The sequence below is a fragment of the Crocuta crocuta genome, unplaced genomic scaffold, assembly GCF_008692635.1.
Source record: "Crocuta crocuta isolate KB4526 unplaced genomic scaffold, BGI_CrCroc_1.0 scaffold431, whole genome shotgun sequence".
NCBI lineage: Eukaryota > Metazoa > Chordata > Mammalia > Carnivora > Hyaenidae > Crocuta > Crocuta crocuta.
The window spans coordinates 5,505,555-5,528,056 of NW_027528859.1; the positions used below are offsets into that span (position 1 = coordinate 5,505,555).

The following is a 22,502-nucleotide window of genomic DNA, read 5'->3' on the forward strand; positions in this document are numbered from 1 at the left end:
GAGGGAAAGAAATGATCACACAATCAGACCCATCAGATTCTTGACAAAATGCTCTGTGGAAGAAGCCCCCAAAGTCAATACCTGAAGGAACAGCAAAACGAGGAAATACGCATTTGCAAGTCTCTGGAATTGTTCAAAGAGGTTTAGGGGCAAGAAATTAAAGACGTTATATCTTGAGGTCTTGATGGTATTGTTCTGTAAATAAAAGAAAACAAGCACAATTAGAGGAATAAAAGACCCCACCTCCTAATCTCAACAGAAATGACCAAAACCACTCCTTGAAAGAGGGAAAAGCCACAGTTCCTCCACCATATGGGGTGAGCGGGAAGGAGGGAAGAAGCGTCTGTCCCCTACTTTTGAGACCTAGAGATGCAAAGAAGACAAGGCTGATCAACATGGGATTATTCTGAGGCACAGGATTCTTTGTTTATTGATGCTATTAATAATAATGATAATAAATAAAGCCAACAATAAAACTTACATTTATTGAATATTTACTATATGCAAGGCACTATTCCAAGCATTGTATACGTAGCAGTTTATTTAATCCTCACAACAAACCTCTGAGGAGAGTACTATACGATCACTTTTTGAAGATGAGGAAATTGAGGCACTGAGGTGAAGTTATTGCACAAGACCACATATTTAGTTGCTGAGTTAAGACTATGCTGTCCCGAGTCCCAGTCCACTTCTATAGCCATCCAAATACCTTCCTTTCATAGAATTAGAGATCCTTTAGTATCATCTTATGTGTGACCCTCTGGTCCTTAGCCCTAAAAAGCAAGTCTGCCATTTGTATAGAGCTCTCTAATGAAGTTTTTCTAAGCCTGGCAAACTCAGTTTGGTGTGCCTTTACATACTGCTTTCAATGCTGAAGGATGTCAGAGGACAAAAGCAAATTACTCTTTCAACCTTAGCCCACTGAAGGCTCCTACAGTGGTCCCTATGGGAAGTCACTTGCCTTTTATTATTATTTTTTTTTACAAATAGTTTATTGTCAAATTAGTTTCCACATAACACCCAGTGCTCATCCCCACAAGTGCCCTCCTCCATGCCCATTCCCCTCCTCCCCACATCCATCAGTCCTCAGTTTTTGTAAGCATTCAAGAGTCTCTCATGGTTTGCCTCTCTCCCTTTCCCCCACCATTTCCCCCCTTCTTCTCCCCCTTGTTCCTCAGTTAAGTTCCTCCTAATCCTCCTATATGTGCAAACATATGATATTCGTCCTTCTCTGCCTGACTTATTTCGCTCAGCATTAACACCCTCAAGGTCCATCCATGTTGCTACACATGGCCCGATTTCATTGTTTCTCATTGCCATGTAGTATTCCATGGTATAGATAAACCACATCTTCTTGATCCATTCGTCCGTTGATGGACACTTAGGCTCTTTCCATGTTTAACTATTGTTGAGAGTGCTGCTATGAACATTGGGGTACATGTGCTCCTATGCCTCAGCATTTCTGTATCCCTTGGGTAAATTCCTAGCATTGCAGTCACTTGCCTTTTAATTGTCCTGAGAGAGTCTGAATAATTCTGGTTTACATCTAAGCTATGATTTTGCTGTGTGAAAATGGGAACTTGCTCCTTCCTCAATCCTGATCTCAGGATGTTGACAGGATCATCTTAGTTTCTACCTTTGGGTCTTCAATCATGTGACTTAAGATGTCAGAGCTTGAATAAAATAGCTCAAGGAAAGCAAAAGAATGAGTCCAAACAATTTCCTAAGGGTAGGGCTTCCCTACCTCCTCCGTCTACAAGGCCCAAACAAAAGAAAAACCCACATGCAATCCTGAAGTATAGATATTGCTCAAGTATGAAGAATCTTGCTGGAATCTGCCTTGGGAAAAGCATCAGAGGCCTTCTCTTGGAGAATTAAAACCATTTAGTCCTAAGGTCAAAACCTGCCCAGCAAGGCTAGATCAGCTATTCAGTCAAGACCTGCCCGTCTATTTCCCTAGGTAAGAAAAGTGTGTCATAGAGCTTAGGAGTTTAGAGATCAAAGCTTAAACTAAGACTTCTTTGGTGTTTTCCCCATAATTTTCTAGTTAATAATCAATCAAACACTATAGATTTCTCAAGGTTGCTCTGTTTATAGCCCTATTCTGGACTCTACTAGTGAAGGCTGAAAAAAATTAAAGATCTAACCCAGAGAAGCTCAAAGGTCTGTCTTAACTGAAGTGTTTTTTTTTTTTTTCTTGGTTCTGTTTTGTTTTGTTTTTTTAATGAAGTTCTAATTAAGTGATCTCTATCAGCCCTTCTAGCCCTGAGAATATGTTATTCTAGCATGGAGAAAGTTTTCTTTGATTATGAAATACTTGGACTTTCTCAGTGTCTAAGTCCAGATGGTTCTGATACTTGGAACCAAAGACCTTTTAATCTTTTGCCTCAGTGTAGCAGCTGGCCTTCACTACCGATTTTCCATTTGATTTTAAAACTAATTAATGTATTTTAGGTTTCTACTCACTCTGTAGCATTTGTTTAGCAAATGAGACAAAAGCCTTGCTGATTCTGTCTCAAGATAGAAATATTAGTACTTCTTTACTAACTTGGCAACTAGAGTGTTTTGCTCTACTTTTAAATGTCAGGCCAGAAGCAATATCTAAGCATGTAGAGCATCTGCTTAACTATGAATTTTTTCAGTGTTTTGTTCTTTTTTGGCAGAGGTGATAAAATGTAAGCATAATAGAGGTGGTGGATTTTGGTTTGGGCTATTTATTTATTTGGGCAGTGAAACCTGCCTGTTGGCTAAATGGGAGAATAGGTAACATAAGGCCAAAGCCATAATGGGCATCAGTAGTTGGAGGCTGAGAAGAGGAAAAGGAGTAGGAATGGAAGAGAGTAGAGAAATAGGAGGAAAATGAGCAATTGGCCATGGAAATGAAATGGTTGTTAAATATAGAAGAATAGGTCAGATCTGCTTATTTATTCAGCATATATGTATCAAATGCCATTACGTGTCAAATGTTGTTATGGAAACTGTGGATGCAGAGATGAACAAGACTTATACCCTTTCTTCAAGGGGCTATCATTTCTCTGACAAAGAGAGCTAACATTATTCACAACTATACCTAACTCCCACAACCATTATGTAAGGTGAGAATTATCAGGCCTTTTTCATAGATGAGGGGACTCAAGATCAGAGAAGGTAAAAAACATGCCTAAAGATGCAAGGGTAGTAAGGAGTACAGCTGTGCTCAAAAGCAGATCTGTCTGATGCCAAAACCTAGCTTTACTGCTCTATAGTGCCTCTTTTAAATGCCTAGGAGGTAGAAGGGGGGGCGGGGGCGGAATCTGCTTCCATGTCCATACCGTGAACACTGTTATTATCCAGAACCTCTCTAATTCAGAAATCATAAACTAATGTCCCACAGAGGTTACAAATATATATGATTACATATGTATTTATATACCTATAGCTACATACAGATACAGTTGCACATGCACAAAACAACAGGTATATAAAAATGTTGCTTATAACTGTAAATGACTGGAAACAATCCAAACATCAATTTGTAAGAAATTGGTAACACAAACTATGCTAAATCTGCATAGGAAATACTATGCAGGTGAAAAAAGATAAAGAAGGGAAAAGCTATTATGAAAGCATCTCGACTACATATTGTTAGGGTTTAGAATAGAGTAAGAAAGGGGAGTCTGGGTGGCTCAGTTGGTTAGGCATCTGACTTTGGTTCAGGTCATGATCTCACAGCCCATGAGTTTGAGCCCTGAGTCAGGCTCTGAGCTGACAGGTGGGAGCCTGGAGCCTGATTCAGACTGTGTCTCCCTCTCTCTCTGTCCCTCCTCCACTCATTATTATTTCTCTCTCTCTCTCTCTCTCTCTCAAAAATAAATAAAACATTCCCTGCCAAAAAAGAAGAGTGTATGAAAGTGGATTTGCTTTATTTACACAAAGAAGCACTGATGAATTCATAAGAAAGTAATAAAAGTAATAAAAATTCCCTATAGGGGGCAGATGTGGGCAAGGATGGGTGTCAGAGTATGAATTTTAAATACATACCTTTCTATGAGCTATTCATAAATAAATAAGTGAAAAATAAACAATCCAAAAGAAAATGGGCAGATCATTAACAGGTAGTTACCATAAAAAAAATAAAAAAGATTAATTAACATGAAAAGATTATTGAACTCACTTGAAATTAAGGAAAGATAACAAAATATTATTTTTTCATTCAAGAGTTTGGCAAAGATGAAAAAGATTGATAATACCTAGTTTGGTGGAATATGGAAAACAAGTAGTCTCTACTTTAAGTAGAAATATAAATGGATATATAATCTTTTCAGAGGGGAGTCTGATAGCATGGATCACAATTTTTATTGTGTTTTTTCCCTTTGATCCAGCCAACTCACTTCTAGGAAATTTCATAAGATATATTCACACAAATGTGCCAAAATATATGTATAATGGTGCTCATTCATAACCATTTATCATAGCAAAACACTGAGACTATTTTTTGTTTTTTTTTTGAGGGGGCACCTAGATATGAATAGAAACATTTTTTTAAGGTCTATTTGTTTTTGAGAGAGAGAGAGAGACAGACAGAGAGACACAGAGAGAGGGAGACACAATCTGAAGCAGGCTTCAGGCTCTGAGCTGTCTAGAGTCTGACGCAGGGCTTGAACTCACGAACTGTGAGATCATGACCTGAGCCAAAGACAGATACTTAACTGACTGAGCCACCCAGGCACCCCTGAATGGAAACATTTTAAATGTTCATTGACAGGAGACTGGTTAAATAAATTAAGGTATATTGGTAACAGTGGAAAACCATGCCACTATTAAATGCATTAGGTAGATCTATATGTATTGTCATAGATAGATGTCTAAGTGGAAAAATAAAGTTGAACTATGGTTTCATTTGTGTAAGAAAAAGCTACAGTATCTTTTTTCTAGAAGTTATATATGAACCTCCAAATCTGAGATCTATTCTCCCTGAGCCCAATTTTGGTTGTTCTAAATCCTCACTATACCAGCCTCTGTAGGAGCTTGAAAGAAAGTAGAACCTATGTTGTAGGATCTACATCTACAATGAATTCTTGCTCCACTCACAAAGTAGAATATTAGAGAATACCAACACCCTTCCGAAGTAACTGGAGGCCTGATACTTACAGGATATCCAAACATAGTGTTGAGTTCTCTGTTGTTGGCTTGTAGATATCTCTCTTGTTCTGAAAAAGAAGAGAAATGATAAGGATAGCCCTCTATAGATTAGCCTGGGATGCTGGCCACCAGCAAAGACTTCACTAAATCTTCACACTTTCTCACTGATTATGTCCACAAATGGGATTTTCTTGGAGCGCCTGGGTGGTTCAGTCAGTTGATTGTCTGATTTTGGCTCAGGGAATGGTCTCACAGTTCATGAGTTCAAGCCCCACCTAGGGCTCACTGTTCACAGCGCAGCGCCTGCTTCAGATCATCTGTCCCTCTCTCTCTGCCCCTCCCCCCATCAAAAATAAACATTTAAAAAAAATCAATGGGATTTTCTTTCTTTTTGAAGACTCAAGAAATACAATAAAAATGAAAATCCTTAAGTGTTAAAGCTTTCTGGAGGCAAAATGACAACAAACTTTTGAGGACTTTTCCACCACGAATGCCTCTAATAATTCTAGATTATGTCTCCATAGGTAACAGGATGGCCTGTACCAACATTACTGCTGAACACAGAAACTCAGCCCTCTCTCATCAGTCAGTTCCAGCACCTTATTTTAAGGTATCTGAAGTTCTTTCCAAGGCAGCTTTTACCTAAACTTGCTAATGAAATTTAAATCAATAAACTATTAATGAGTATCTATTGAACACAGGCTAGTGTGTTTGATGCTGTGGGGGGATAAAAAGATGAGTAGGACATAGTCCCTGACTTCAAGGGACCTGAAGTTTAGTGGGAGTGGGATGGGTAATTACAACACATGACAAAATCATCACATCAACATACACAGGTGTTAAGCACTATTACAAACCATGAGCCCATTATTATGTTATGAAAAATCTTAAGATATGTTTTATTAATAGATCTTTTTGTCCTCAATGAAACATTCCTATAGTCTCTTCAATTCTACATTGGTTCTATAAAGCATTTACTGAGTTCTTGCCAGGTGTCAGGCCTCACGCTAGGTCCTAGGGTTACATTATCCCTGATCATACTGGGATTCCTATTCCTAGAGAGGAAAGACAAATATTAAAAAATGTTTTTTAATCTAATGGAAAAGCAGTGATATAGGTAAGAATAAGGTTTGCAGTACACAGAAGAGGAGAAGAAAGTCCAGGAAAATAGGATATGGAAGTGTTTCTAAAGGAGAAAATATCTTAATTATTTAAATAAATATGGTAAGAGTGCTTCCCAATTTTCTTGAGCCTGAATAGAATATATACCAAACAACCTAGAATTTGACCTGAAGAGGTTGACACTGCTGCTAAGCCTTCTACCCTTAGAAATTCCCAGACTGTTTCCACAAAATTTGTCTCCTCAGAGAATGGGTTCTAGCAACCCATCGCCTTCTGAATTATACTGAGTATCTATTTTCTTTCAGCCCTCTAATGTATTTGACTTATAGTTTCCAAAATTACAAAGAAATTTCCTTCCTTGGCCTCAAAGATTCTTCGCCTAGGCTAGAGACTCCTACCTGATCTTGAATTCATTCACCTCATCCTCTAAGGGAAGTCTTTGGCTCCAAGTCCTAGAAACTCAACACGAAAACTATTCCTTTTTTTTTTTTTTCTTTTTGAGATATAACTCACATAATGTAAAACTCACCATCTTAAACTGTACAACTAGTTTTTAGTATATTGATGAGGTTATTCAATCATCACCTCTAATTCTAGAACATTTTCATCACTCCCAAAAGGGCCCCCAAACCCATACTTGTAATTCCTTCATTTCCCCAGTCCCTGACAATCACTAATCTACTTTCTGTCTCTAGGGATTTTCCAATTCTGGCATTTCATATAAATAGACTAATATGTGGTCTACTGTGACTGGCTTCTTTCATTTAGCATACTATTTTCAAAGTTCATTCACATTACAGCATGTATCAGTATCTCATTCTTTTTTATGACTGAATAATATTCTAGTCTATGGTATGCTGCATTTATTTATCCATTCATAAATATCTTTGTCTATTATTCCATCTTTTGGCTATTATGAATAAATCTATTATGAACATTTATGTACAAGTTTTTTTGTGGACATGTTTTCTTTTTCTTTTTTTTTTTTTAATGTTTTATTTATTTCTGAGAGAGAGAGACAGCGTGAACAGGGGAGGGTCAGAGAGAGAGGGAGACACAGAATCTGAAACAGGCTCCAGGCTCTGAGATGGCAGCACAGGGCCCGACATGGGGCTAGAACCCACGAACCGTGAGATGATGACCTGAGCCGAAGTCGGATGCTTAACCGACTGAATCACCCAGGAACCCCTTGTGGACACGTTTTCATGTCTTTTAGATATGTAGATAGGAGTACAATTTCTGAGTCATATGGTAACTCTATGTTTAACTTTTTGAGGAACTGCCAAATTGTTTTTCACAGTAGCTGCACTATTTTACATCCCTACTCACAATATAGGAAAGTTCAAATTTCTCCACATCCTCACCAATGCTTGTTACTGACTTTTTTTTTTAACTAGCTGAGTGAACATGAAGTAATATCTCATTGTGTGTGTGTGTGTGTGTGTGTGTGTGTGTGTTTGTGTATTTGAGAGAGAAAGAAAGAGAGAGCATGATCCGGGGAGGGGCAGAGAGAAAGGGATAGAGAACATCTTAAGCAGGCTCCAAACTCAGACACCCTGGGAACTTGACCTGAGCTAAAATCAAGAGTCAGATGCTCAACCAACTGAGCCACATAGGTATTCCTCATTGTGCTTTTGATTTTCATTTCCCTAATGACTAATGATGATGTTGAATATATTTTCATGTGATGTTGAATATATTTTCATGTGCTTACTGAACATTTATATATTTTCTTTGGAGAAATGTCTATTCAGATTCGTTGCCTGTTTTTACACTGGGTCATCTTTTAATTAATAACTTTTGACTGAGTTATAAAAGTTCTTTACATATTCTGCACAGAGGTCACTTATTACATATACAATCTGCAAATATCTTCTCCTACTCCCGTTTTAAATACCACTTTTAGGGGCGCCTGGGTGGCTTAGTTGATTAAGCAACCAACTTCAGCTCAGGTCATGATCTCACAGTTTGTGAGCCTGAGCCCTGCTTCAGGCTTTGTGCTGACAGCTCAGAGCCTGGAGCCCACTTTGGATTCTGTGTCTCTCTTTCTCTCTGCTCCTCCCCTGTTCATGCTTGCTTTCTCTCCTTCAAAACTAAACATTACCAAAAAAATTTTTTTAAATGCCATTTTTACAATGTACTACATTCTAACATATTGAATGTGACTCAGGGTTTTCTATCATGTTCTACTGTTCTACCCATCTTTAAATTATGTAACTTTTAACACAGGATAGTAAGATTTTTTAAAAATTTTTAATTTTTATTTATATTTGAAAGAGAGAGAAAGAGCAGGAGAGGGGCAGAGAGAGAGGGGGACAGAGGATCTGAAGCGGGCTCTGCACTGACAGCAGAGAACCCAAAGTGGGGCTCGAACTCATGAACCATGAGATCATGACCTGAGCTGAAGTCAGACACTTAACTGACTGAACCACCCAGGTGCTCCACAGGTCTTCTTTTTAAAAGTCTTCTTGGCTATTCTTGTCTATTTTCTCTTCTGGATAAACCTCAGAATAATTTTGTCCAGGTCCCTCAAGACTGGAATTTTGATTAAAGACAGAGAATCGTATTCACCAGAATTCTGGAGATGAATAAAAGTGGGTTATTAGATGAGGCTGAGCTACCCCCATGTGAAAAACAGTCAGGTCTGGGAAACTACCCTGGCATTTTTCTCAGGAGACTAAGATCATAGATTTTTTAAAAAATTCTGGTTAACATACAGTGTTACATTAGTTTCAGATATACAATGTACTGACTCAGCACTTCCATACATCACTCCCTACTCATCACAAGTGCACTTTTGAGTCCCATTACCTATTTAACCCATCCCTCCACTGCCTCCCCTCTGGTAACCATCAGTTTGTTCTCTATGGGAGTTAAGAGTCTGTTGCCTGGGGTCTTTCTCTTTCTCCCTTTGCTCCTTTGTTTCTTATTCCACTTATAAGTGAAGTCATATGGTACTTGCCTATCTCTGACTGACTTATTTCACTTAGTTTCTCTAGCTCCATCCATGTCGTTGCAAATGGCAAGATTTCATTCTTTTTTTATAGCTGGTAAATATTCCTCTGTGTGTGTGTGCGTGTGTGTATCATATCTTCCTTATCCATTCATCAGCTGATGGATACTTGGGCTGCTTCCATGTTTTTGGATATTGTAAATAATTCTATAAACACAGGGGTACATGTATCCCTTTGGATTAGTGTTTTTGGATTCTTTGGGTAAATACCAGTAGTGGAATTGCTGAATTGTAGGGTAGTTCTATTTTTAACTCTGAGGAAAAGTTTTCCATACTGTTTTCCAGAGTGGCTGCACCAGATTGCATTCCTACGAACAGTGCACAAGGATTCCTTTTTCTTCACATCCTCACCAACACCTGTTGTTTAAAACACAGACTTTCGAAAAATTTCTGAGACAGCCAATGATAAGGCAATGACTTTCATGGTTCTTCATGTAATTTCCTCTATTTCCTCCTTTAGTCATCAGCAGAAATTACCAAACAACACGAAGTCATAACATGAATAAATTTCTTATAGAAAATACCTAAGGGGCCAGAGTCTGCACATTGGGGACTACAAAAATAGATATTTGTGAGGAAGTTCAGGGATTTGTACAAATGATGGGAAAAGTGAAACTGAGATGTTTAGGTGCTTTCACCCCAGGATTTGAGAGATTAAATGGGATGAACTGACATTTTTGCACTATTAGTCCCCTCCCACTCAGTGACACACTATATACCCCTGTGAGGAAGATATAGAGTTGCTGGTGTACCCCTGGGAAGCCACTCTTTTGTGCATTGTGATCATATCTGTATAGTTACCTTTCTATCAATGCATATGAGTATTCCCTGGGCTAGGTTTACCATCTAGCTATGCACCTTGTAGTATGTTCTACTCAACTAATGCAATTCTTTCTCATTATTTCATTGCAATGATTACTAGGATTATGTGAATAAAGATGGGGGAAGTTGAAATGGAACTGATAGGGCCTTTTGTTGTGCCTTGTTTTGGTTAGTTAGTGGCTTATTTACAACCTTGTGATACAAGAGCTTCAGCTAACCATTGTAGCTTAGGTTATCCAAAGAAGTAGAACATGTATGGCTTAGATAAGTTAGCCACATATAGGATTTAGAGCTGCTAGCTGGCCTATGCTATTTGTGCAGGGACATTTTCAGGGGCCCAGATAACTGCCTGATTAGGGCAGAGTACCAGGACAGCATTAGTGTTTCTTTTTTTTTTTTCTTTAATGTTTTTTTTTTTTTTTTTTTTTGGGGGGGGGGGGGGGGGGGGGAAGGGGGNAAGCCACCCAGGCGCCCGAGCAGCATTAGTGTTTCTACCACTGTTGAGATTATCCAATTTATAAGTAGGCTAATTTTCTACTGTGTTCATACTCAATCAACTCAGGCAGTGATAAATCAGTCTCTCCTATGCCATTTGCCCCTCTAATCATACCCAAAAGGTCAGAACAGCCTCTCCATTTATTAAAAAATATTTTATATCTCTTGGGGCACTTGGGTGGCTCAGTCATGTAAGCATCTGACTTTGGCTCAGGTCATAATCTTCAAGTTCGTGGGGTTGAGTCCCATATCAGGCTCTGTGCTGACAATGTGGAGCCTGCTTGAGATTCTCTCTTTCCCTCTCTCTTTGTTCCTCCCCTCTTCTCTCTCTCAAAATAAATAAGTAAACTTAAAAAAGTTTAAAAAATATTTTATAACTCTTGATAAAGCTCTATTCTAATATTTTCTTATTGAATCTTACATTTCTTATTCAATTTAATCCTAGATATTACTGATTATTTTTCAACTTACTAAGGGCCCAACAGGCTTTTCCAGCAACTCCTCTGGATGCAGTAGGCTATTTTCTCTAAGTCCACCAGCCTCAAGAGATACATGGAGTCCAGGTTCTGTACAGAAACTTAATACATACCTCTGTCTTTGAGTTTAAGAGTAAAGTAAAGCAGGGGCACCTGGGTGGCTCAGTTGGTTAAGCATCCAGCTCTTGATTTCAGCTCAGGTCATGGTCTCATAGTTTGTGAATTCGAGCCCCACTTCATGGAACCTGCTTGAAATTTTCTCTCTCCCTCTCTCTCTACCCCTCCCCTACTCACTTCCCCATGTGCACAAAATAAATAAACTTAAAAATAAAAAAGAGTAAAGTAAAGCAGGTAGATCCCAAAGTTCAGATCCTGAGATGGTGGAGACAGCTCCAAATTGGGGGCAGGATTAATCTCTGCCTAGTTCTGGCTCTTTTATACCAGATTTTCCATGAAATAAGAGAAAGAAGACAAGAAAGGAGGATTTCCAACAGGAAAGGAGGAGGAATTGAGGGCTCAAAAGTCAGATTTCATAAGACACTGCTAAAAAAAGGAAAAGCAGCAACGATGAGAAAAGTGGTTAAAACATCAGTTGGCACAACCATCTAGGAGAAGAAATTCAAAGCCTGAGAGAGACAGAAGACAAGTTGAAGGAAAGAAAGTTAGCCAGTCATCTTTGAGATAATAAAGGCAGGAAGACAGTTTTCAGACTGACTAATAAAAGATTAATTCAAGATTCCCGAGGACTTGTGAATATTGTTGATAAAAGACAGGGATGACTAAGTGTTTTCCCCATTACTTGTTAAGTCAAAGTTTATTTCTGTTTGGCTGAAATAAGTGTGATAAAATGTGAATTATGGATGAGTGGTTGGAACTACAGAAGACTGGAAATTAGGTTACACAAGGCAAGTCTAAGAGATAGTCTCACTGAAGAGAATTCCATAGCCAATGGACCTTGAGGGTGTTATGCTGAGCGAAATAAGTCAAGCAGAGAAGGACAAATATCATATGTTTGCACGTATAGGANAAAACTATGGCAGCCTCCAACAGTGGCTAATAACATGAGCAACTGAGTCAGGCTGCCAGGGTTCAGACCTCAGTCCTCCACTTAGTAGCTACGTTGTCTTGAGGAAGTTACTTAACCTCTCTGAGACTCATTTTCTTTATCTGTAAAATGGAAATGATAATAATACCTACTCATAAGTTTACTGTGAGGATTAATAAATTAAGGCATACAAAGCATCATTTTAGAACAATTCTTGATATATGAAAATGCTTAGAAAATTTTGTCTATTTTAGACTGGGCTTTGTGACTAAATTGTTAAGTGACTTAGGGCAAGTCACTTTCCACTTCTGGGTTTTAGTTTCCTCATAGTAAAATGGGGCTGTAAAATCTTACCTAATATGCTAATGTGAGGGTTAAATGAAAGGGTAATTATAAAGTGCCTATATAATCGCTGACTCATCAAAAGTACTCATTAAATGATATTTTTTGTCCTTTATCTTATGCTATGTCAAGGAGATTCCATAACCATCATTGATACAGTTGTCTGTGCCTAATGGATTTTGAACTTTCAGCTATCTCCTGTGGATATACAAAGCCTAATCTAGCCAGTAGAGAAAGCCACAGTCCAGTGAGGGGAACTCTACCTAGTCCTTTGGTGGGATGGTCGAAAAAGAGAAGTGTCAAAATAGAAGAAGTGTCTGTCTTAGTGTTTTGATTCAAATGCCAGGGTGAAAAACTTAGCTCTTATGCAATCTTGATGTATTCCAATCACAGGTTTTAGGGTGTTAAAGCTACAGAAGATTACAGATTAGCCCAGACAAGGAAGTGGCAGAAACTAAAAAGGTAAATGAGCTCTGTAACAGACAATTAGAGAAAGAGGCACACTGAAAAGTATGTAACCAGGAGGAAAAAGGAGAATGGGAGAAAAAGAGGGGAAGGCCAGTTGGCCAGGTGGCAGTCAGGCTTAGGAGAATCTCAGCAAATCTCTCCATGCTCACAGTGGGAACAAATGGAATTTTCCAGCTAAGAGGAACAGTGAGATGATCTTTAGGAGTACAAGTCTTGTAGATTAGTCAGGTGCTCGGGGTGCCTGGGTGGCTCAGTTGGTTAAGCGTCCAACTTTGGCTCAGGTCATGATCTCACGGTTCGTGGGTTCAAGCCCCGCACTGGGCTGTGTACTGACAGCCAGTTCAGAGCCTGGAGCTTGTTTTGGATTCTGTGTCTTCCTCTCTCTGACCTTCCCCTGCTCACACTCTTGTCTTTCTCTCTCTCTCTCAGAAATAAATTAAAAAAAATATATATATTAAAAAAAAAAAAAGATTAGTCAGGTGCTCTCTCCTTACACTGCCAGACCCCTAAATCATTTAAGCCCAGGTGCTAGTGGGAGGAACTCAGCAATGATCCCTTATTGTCATTCTAGATCAACAGGCCTATGTGATTTCACCCAAGTAACCTAAGGTATGTAGCTGAAATTTTCCCATCTCTAAAAAAGAAGTAAGGATATCTGCCATGGGAAGGATAATTGGCCAGTTTCTGTGATTTCTGGTCAGATTAGTTGGAGTCAGTTTACTTTAGGAATACTGGGCTTTCTTAGATTTTAAATGATCACAATTTATCCTATTGTAGTCAAATTGCATAATCTGAAACATTATATAGCTACCAGTAAATTTAGCTAACCATAGGACTTCCAGTCTTGGCTACACACAAAAAATTTTCTATTTCCTCTCTCTAGACTGCATCTCTAAGATATCTGGAGTTTAGCCAAAAGATGATATTCCCATCTGAAGAATGGTACATAGATTAGCTAAATATCTAGCAGGTCTCACCCTAAGAAAGGCCAGGGTCTGTAGTCCTGCAGAATAAGCAGTAGCTCATTTGTTTTCTCATCACTACTTCATTATGTTTCAGGTTCATATTTATTTATAATACCATCTTCTCCCACTAAGCAAAGAACTACTTAAAGGCACAGACCGTAAATTTTCTTTAATTTTGTCTTTAGATCTCTGTATCTCATTACTTAGTTCAGCATTAGGCCTTGGATTAATAAAGATTCATTGAATGAACAAGCACACAAGTGAATAGATGTTTAAAAACATGTTTTATTAAATTGTGGCCAGATTTCTGTCTAAACCCTTCCAATGGAGGATAATCACCTCCTCCTTGTGAGCATATCTGTATAATCACAGAACAGCTGGGCTGAAAGAGAAACCTCAGCTAATTCTTTGTTATCTTTCTAGGCTAAGGTCAGCAAACAGAAGGATATTCAGCATGGATGAAGAGGTGGGGTAGAGTGCAGTGTCAAAAAGAACCTGGAGACTTATGTATCCCCTAACAGGAAGCCTGAATTTCCTGAATAAGTGGCACAGCATCAGGAATACAGTCAATGATATTGTAAGAGTGATGTAGCCATGTATCCATGTATCAGGACAGATGGATGAAAGCTATACTTGTGGTAAATACAGCATAATGTATAAACCTGTCCAATCATTATGTTGTATACCTTATGTTAATGTAACATTTTGTGTCAACTACACTCAAATTGAAGGAAGGAGGGAGAGAGGGAGAGAGGGAGGGAGAGAGGGAAGGAAGGAAGGAAGGAAGGAAAGAAGGAAAGAAGGAAAGAAAGAAAGAAAAAAGATGTAAAACTATTGAGGACCTGAAAAGGCAGGGAAAAAGGGAGAACAGTTTCAGACTGGAAGAGGCTGAAGAGCCAATAGGAGTGTGTGTTCCTGGAAGAGACGGTGTGTCAGAAAGGAAGAAAAGACATTATTAGGGAAGTTGGTGAAATTTAAATGGGAGTGGAATGGGGGGTTCAGAGTCTATGAATTGAATGATAATGGTATATTAATGCTGATTTCCTAACTTGAAAGATTAAATGGCAGTTAAAGCAGCAAAGTGTCGTCAATGTAGAGATTTAGGGATGATGGGGCATCGTGGATGCAACTTGTTCTCAAAAGGCTCACAAAACAACTGATTATTATATATAAATATATGTAGTATGTACATACACATACACAGATGGAGCAAATGTGGTAAGATAGCAATTAGGAATGTGGGTGCAGGGAATATGGATGTTCTTTGTATCACACTTGCAATTCTTTTGGAAGTTTGAAAATAAAATCAAATTTATTTTCAATTAAAAAAAAAAACAACAACCTGGAGAGGAAGCTCACTAAAGTCTTGAATGTCATGAAAAGTCCAGTTCTCGAGCAACTATAACGCTTCTGGTAGCTCTGCCTCTTCCCATCTGCTCCATAGCTTCACTAATTCTTGGGTCTGAGTTGAGTAGAAACAAGGCTAGAATTGCTCAAAGGACATTCAAAATAGTGATAAAAGAAAATAAAAGAGTAATAAAACAAATAGAAAATCAAAATAGTAATTGTTGGGCCGGCTGAGAGGTGGGGCAGAGATGCCACAGAATGGCAGACCTTCTTGGGATGGCTGACCTTCCCGCCACTACATCAGTGACCGTTACTACATCAGTGGGAAACAGAGATTTAAACCTTCCAACCCGGACTTTAAGGTCAAGAGACTGCCCCTGTTACCTGAATCCCCACTAACAGGCTATAAAACCCCACCACCACCCAACCAGGGGGCGACTTCTCTGACTCCCTTTTCTTGAATCGTGGAACCTTGCCCGAGGGTACATATAATAAAACTCTTTCTGCGGAACATTTTGCCTTGGAGTCTTTTCATTTACCTAAAAAACCTTACAGTAATACAGGCAAAAACCAAACAAAATACCTCACCAAGTCCTAATTTATTAACATAAAACACTGGTCAGCTGGTACAATCCAGGACATGATCAAAACTAAAGGCCCTACCTACTATTCCTCTTGTAGAACTTTGGGTTGCTTCCCTTTCCTCTCAAGGAAGATATCACTCTAGGCAGATGGAAGTTGGGAATGGTACTTTGCTCTTCTGACATCATTAGCAAAGTTGAACATGATTTTTTATCAATGTGGTAAAGGTAAAATCAATCATGTTTGATTGAACTGCTAGAATCACTTTCAGGGCTTCCAAATCATAAAACCTTCCTTGGGATAGGAGATGAGAGGTTGGGAAACTTATAATAAAGGCCATCAGTTAGAAACAAAAGGTCATTCACACAAAGCTGGATCTAATTGTAAGTCGTAGTAATGCTAAAGAAGCAATTTCACTCTAACAGATTCAGAACTAATTCTCATTGTTTAGGGTTGCCAGATTTAGCAAATAAAAATAAACAAAACAGGTCCCAAATACTATATGGGACATACTTATATTAATTTTTGTTTTTTTAGTGTTTACTAAAATTCAAATTTAGTTGAACATCATGTATTTTACCTGGCTGTTCCTGTTACTGAGGTCAGGGAAAGTTCCTAAAAATTAGTTCAATTGTTGCTTTAAATCATCTAAAGAAAAAGAATTCTATAAACTAACTCTAAAAACTTTAGCTGTCTATTTTATTCTAAGTAATTTTATTGAGCTATACACACAATTCACCTATTTAAAATAAAATGTACAATTCAATAGTTTATACCACATTCAGAGAGAGTTATGCAACATAGATGTCTACTTTTTGTGGTTTTTTAAAATTTCTTTTTGAAAGGAGATGGGGCAGAGAGAGGAAGACAGAATCTGAAGCAGGCTCCAGACTCTGAGCTGTCAGCACAGAGCTTGATGCGAAGCTCAAACGCACAGACCACAAGATCATGAATTGAGCCGAAGTCGGATGCTTAACCCACTGAGCCACCCAGGCATCCGTAGTGTTTGTTTTAATGTGATACTGTATACAATTCTATTACTAAAGCTCTGGTTAATTTTCTGCTCTAAAGGTCATAATATCCCTGCCCTTCCTCCTATTTTCTCCATTTTTCTTTTCCTGTCCTTTAATTTCTCTGACTTCCCTTTGTGATTACACTTTTTTCTTTGATGATTTTTCAAATAATCCAAAGGAACACATAACTATATTTTAACTATAAAAAAATCTAAAATCAGAAATATAAAGAGAAAAAATAACTTTCTTTTCCCCTCTTTCTCCCTTTCCCCTAAGAAGCCACTATTAACAGACTGGTATATATCCTTGGCAGAGTATTTACATAGAAACATATACATATATACTTTCCAGGACAGAGGGAACTCTGTAGGCACTGTTCAAGGCAGACAATTTAGTAGAACCACACAATATACATCCCAAACAGTAAAGCATTAATTCAAGATAGGACATAAATAAGACTTAAAATGAATTGGAGAGACCTAAGAGAAGTGAAATTACATGTTCACACAAAAGCTTATATATGAATGATTATAGCAGTATTGTTCATGATAGCCCCAAAGTGAAAACAACCCAAATGTCTATCAACTGATGAATGAATAAATTGTAATATATACATATACTGGAATGGTATTCAGTCTTACAAAGGAATGTAGTGCTGATATATGCTACAACATGAACCTTGAAAATATTAAGCGGAAGAAGCCAGTCATAAAAGGCCAACAATTATATGACTCTATTTATGTCATATCCAGTATAGGCAAATCAATAAAGATAGAAACTAAATTAGTGGTTGCTAGGGGCTGGGGAAGGCAGGAATTGGGAGTGATTGCTAATGGGTATGGGGTGTCTTTTTGACATGAAAATGTTCTAAAATTAAATTATGGCACAATTTTTTTTCACAATTCTATTAATATATTTAAAGAATCACTAAACTGGGGGTGCCTGGGTGGCTCAGTCCATTGAGCAACTGAATTCGGCTCAGGTCATGATCTCATAGTTTGTAAGCTTGAGCCCCACGTCGGGCTTTGTGCTGACATTGCAGCCTGGAGCCTGCTTAGGACTCTCTGTCTCCCTCAGCCTCTGCTTCTTCCCCGCTCAAAATTTTTCAAATTATTTCTCAAAAATAAATTTAAAAAATTTAAAAAGTCACTAAATCGAATGCTTTAAAAGGGTAGTTTGATGGCATGTAAGTTATATCTCAATAAAGCTATTATTTTGAAAAACTGCAGAAAACAAGCACTGTAAGAATTCAAGAAGGAAAGATAATGTGGAAGATTGGGGCAGGGGAGGCTGGTGCCTGGAATCGTTGGAAGCAGCTTCATGGAGAAAAACTTGCACTAACCTTAAAAGATGAATATAAGCTCAATATAAATATAGGAGACGGGTATCGAGGCAGGAAGAAGAACCTCAAGAAAAGTTTGGCACTGAAACTAGACAGGTTGTATGATAGTACAGAGGTAAGAAGAGTCTGAAGGAAGCAGAAGAAAAGATTGCAAAATCAGGGCTTTAATGTTAGACTAATGAACCTAGCTGACAAGGAATCCCAGAAAAATTCTGAGAAGGGAAAAAAATAATAAAACTGGAATTTCAAAAAATAATATGATGGATTTACAGAGGAACAGATTGCATACCTAAAGTGACTTAAAAGATTGCTATAATAGTCAACACTTCAAAATGATGAGAGCCTGAACTAAGAAAGCAGTGAAAAAAAAAAAAAAATAGAAAGGAGAAGATAGATAAGCAAGATGCTAGAACCAGTCAATATCCACTCTAGGCACTTTAAGTTTTCAAATCAGAACAGGCTGATAGCCTAGAAAAGGGCAGAAGCCAAAATAGTTACAAAGAGGAAGGGAGGCTAACCATAAGAGACTCTTTTTTTTTTTTAATAGTTTATTGTCAAGTTGGTTTCCATACAGCACCCAGTGCTCATCCCAATCAGTGCCCTCCTCAGTGCCCATCACCCATTTCCTCTCTCTCTCTCACCCCCCATCAATCTTTAACAGAGAACAATCTGAGGGTTGATGGGGGGTGAGGGAGAGGGGAAAATGGGTGATGGGCACTGAGGAGGGCACTGGTTGGGATGAGCACTGGATGTTGTATGTTAAACGATGAACCACGAGAATCTACCCCCAAAACCAAGAGCATACTTTACACACTGTATGTTAGCCAACTTGACAATAAAGTATATAAAAAAAGTCAGAAAAGGCCAAATTCTGGTTTTGCCAGCATTATTTTGTTAACTCAAGCTAAAAGGACAACATCCCAAATGGACCAGTATTAATTGCTCACTACTCAAAACAGAACAAGCAGCAACTCTACTGTAGTAGGCAGGCCTAGTTTACTTCAAAAGATTTAGGCCAGGGAAACTGGTTTCGATTATTTGTCACTGGTAAAACTTTGAACTTTTGAAATAACCCATATTTATAAATGTTCAGGTTCTAAATTATCTTCCTGAACAACAGAAGCATCAAAGTTCTTGTATTTTTTACGTAAACATTTGCCTAGTGTTCACCATATGCCAGATACTGTCCTAAAATTCTTTATGAACACTACTTAACTTAATCCTTATAACATACTTACAAGGTAGCACAACTATATATAGCCTGATTTCATAGATAAGAAGCTGTAGCACAGAGAAATTAAGAGATTTTCTCAAGATAACAGAGTAAGTGGCAGAGCTAGGATTCAAACCTAAATAGTATGGCTTTGGAATCCATGCTCTGCACCACTATGTCTCCCATATGATCTTCATAGCACTTACTGTAGCTATAATTTGATATTTTTCTGTGCTATTAGTTAATGTGCTATGACTTAATTCAGGGCTGTCCTTCACAAAATCAAAATCTCCATGAGAGCAGGGATTCTGTCTAGTTTTGTTGCTACTGTATTGCCAGCATGTAGCCAAGTGGCTGGCATTCATTTGATGATCAATGAGTATTTGTTGAATAAATAAATCAGTCTTTGGATGATTGTCACATTCCTCATTTGCCTTGAATTTACTACTCCCTAAAGTATTCTGCTATCTATATTTTCTGTTCATTAGAAGATGTAGGAGAAACTGGTCAGTTAACTTGTGTTCCTCAGCCTTCTTTCCCTTACTAGTTCTGAGAGTAGTAAAGGGCTCATAGGTTTTTCCCTCAGCTGGGAGTTTCCTGACTTCCTCTTCCTGGAATTAAAGCTTGTGCCCTTGGGACAGAACTCTTCTTTCTGGAACTAGGGCTTGTGTCCTTGAAGTAAGTTCCCTCCAGGAATCAAACAACTGCATGATGACAGAAAGTAAAGGTTTATGGTGGCCTGAAATCAGTGACCTAATTTCATTCTCTGCACCTTCTTCATTCCTCAAAAGGAAGCCTAAATATAGAACTACATTCTGGCTTGCTTTTTCAACATTTTATGTCAGAAAAAAATTTTTTTTCATGTCAGGCAATTCTAAATATAGAATTACATTCTGGCTTCCTTTTTGAAAATTTTATGTCAGAAAAAATTTTTTTTTCTTCATGTCAGTCTTGGGTGTGATTACCGCAGCTCCTTTTCGTACTTAGACTCACCAAAGGAGAGCACGGAAGTGGTATGGAAATGCTCTCTAACACCACAACCAGACCTATTTACTCTATCCACAAAGAGGCTGCAAAGGATGACCTTATCTGTTTCAGCAACCTCTTTTCACATGGACTATTTCTTTTTAGCAGGAGGTAGTTGTGAAGGATGGGGAGAGGAAAAGGAACACAAGCTTTTCTGGCAAACCTCCAAATAAAAGTACAAAATAAAAATAGAAACAAAAGTACAAAAGATAAGAGGTTATAACTACTCAAATTAGAGTTCTCAGGTAACAAAACAGTGGAGATTACACTTGTAAGTACAAAGTATTTCTTCTGCAAATTATATTTTCTTTTTTGTTCAGTTGTTTGGTAGATTGGAGGTTTGATTGATTGGTGGTTTGATTGATAGGTTGGCCAGTCTGTTTATCTGTCATATGTACCTGTGCGCACATGCATACCCACTTACTTTTTAGAAACAGTAATAATGACATACAGACTTACTTATTTACTGAGTAAATATTTACTGAGTTCACCTACCTCCACCTTGCCTTTCAGATAGAGACATTGCAGAGTAGTACCAATTATAATTCCATGGAATTTCTGTAAAGGAAATAAAAAGATTCAGAATAAAATAAGAATTTCTCATGCCAATACCATTTCACTTAAACATGTGCTTAAGAAACTTGGAACTTGTTCTCAGAAATCTAAAATAATCTGACTCTAAGACACATATGCTAAATTTTAGAATTCATTTCATATATTCTCATCATAAACTTATATTTTCAAAGCTTGGCAAACAGAATCCACTTCTGTCACCAAGTCTGAGCTGATGACTACACTTTATCAGAAAAATTATTTGAAACAGATCATTGGAGACAGGCAAAAGAACTACTGGGTGATCTCTTAGTGAAGTTCTGGGTTTATGTCTTTGGTTAGTTTTCTACAGATTTTTACCCCATAGAGATACAAATAGTTTATGTCTAGTGAAAAAGATAATGCCAAAGGTTATGACATGTGCACTTTAGGACTTTAATTAGTTTCATGTATAATTCAGAAATCTTAATCTGCCTTTATTCAACTGCCTATAAATACTTAGCTCCTACACTTTCATTTAAACTGATCTTAACATCTTACTGATTACCTCATTAATAAGTTAAATAAAATATTTGACACCTGTTCATTGTATTTGTATATGAGTCATATTTTTTAACCTTTTGAAAATTATACTTTATCAAATCTCTCATGAAGTTTGCTACACAGAAGAACCCTTCTTTCTTTCCCTTCTTTCTCTCTATCCTCAACCCAGAAAAGGCCAATAAAATATATTTATTTTAATTAATTTCTTTCAGGTCTTCCAAGTCACCAAGTGTGGATAAGCCAAGACTAGAAAACTTTACAGTTATTTTCATCTTAATCATCCCAAACAAGATTAGATGGGGGGTGGGGGGGGAAGAGTCATATCTTGAGGGAAATGTATAGCCTAAGTAAAAGGATATTCCCAGCTTTTTCTCAGGAAAAAGCATAACTAGCTGGACAACTATGATTTGGAGTAAGAACATATCTTCCAGTTCTGCTCTCTGTGAGGCCCAAGTGACTTCATTAAGGATAAAATTCATATTTCAATAAGATAGGCAGGATTGCATCAAATAACTTTGGGAGCCAAGAAGTTAACAGCAGGTAGTTAGATGTAAAACAACAGGAAATGAAATACTGAGTACTGTGACAAATTGGAGAGTACATGCTTCCTATAAAAGTTTCCAAATTAAATAAAAAGAAAATTAAATATTCTGCAGGTTAAACAATTACTTTGTGCTACAAGGTTTGTATCCCAACCTAATGCCTGTTTCTTCTGTCAAAAGAAGCCGTGTTCTCCTAACTAATGTTAGCAGTTCTAATATCACCATTCTCTAGTCACCCAGTCCTACTCTTAGTTGTGTACACCTCCAAAGTAGGCTTGAGTTTCTACTGCTGCCAAGAAAGATGAGGCAAGAATGGGATATCCTGAAATCCTGGCTTTTCTCCAACTCCTGCAGGACCACCAACAGCTTTTAGAGGGTAGTCTGGCCAAATCCACACAAGGAACATAGCTAGGAATGCGAAATGGTTACAAGGCACTTAACGGCCAGCCAGAGGCCCGAGTAATAACTGTTAA

The 22,502-nt window shown here is 37.9% G+C and overlaps 1 protein-coding gene across 1 annotated transcript in view; it reads right to left on the minus strand.

Annotated features, from left to right (window-relative positions):
• The window catches only part of LOC144224972 (phospholipid-transporting ATPase FetA-like), a 74,109-nt gene extending 53,113 nt beyond the window's left edge, over positions 1-20,996 (minus strand). The window contains exons 1-3 of the mRNA XM_077756066.1: positions 20,888-20,996; positions 5,131-5,189; positions 82-195 (exon numbers count right to left, since the gene is read on the minus strand). Coding sequence (XP_077612192.1) covers positions 82-195; positions 5,131-5,189; positions 20,888-20,996 — 282 coding nt within the window. The remainder of the gene's footprint in view (positions 1-81; positions 196-5,130; positions 5,190-20,887) is intronic.
• Between the last annotated feature and the right edge of the window lie 1,506 nt (positions 20,997-22,502).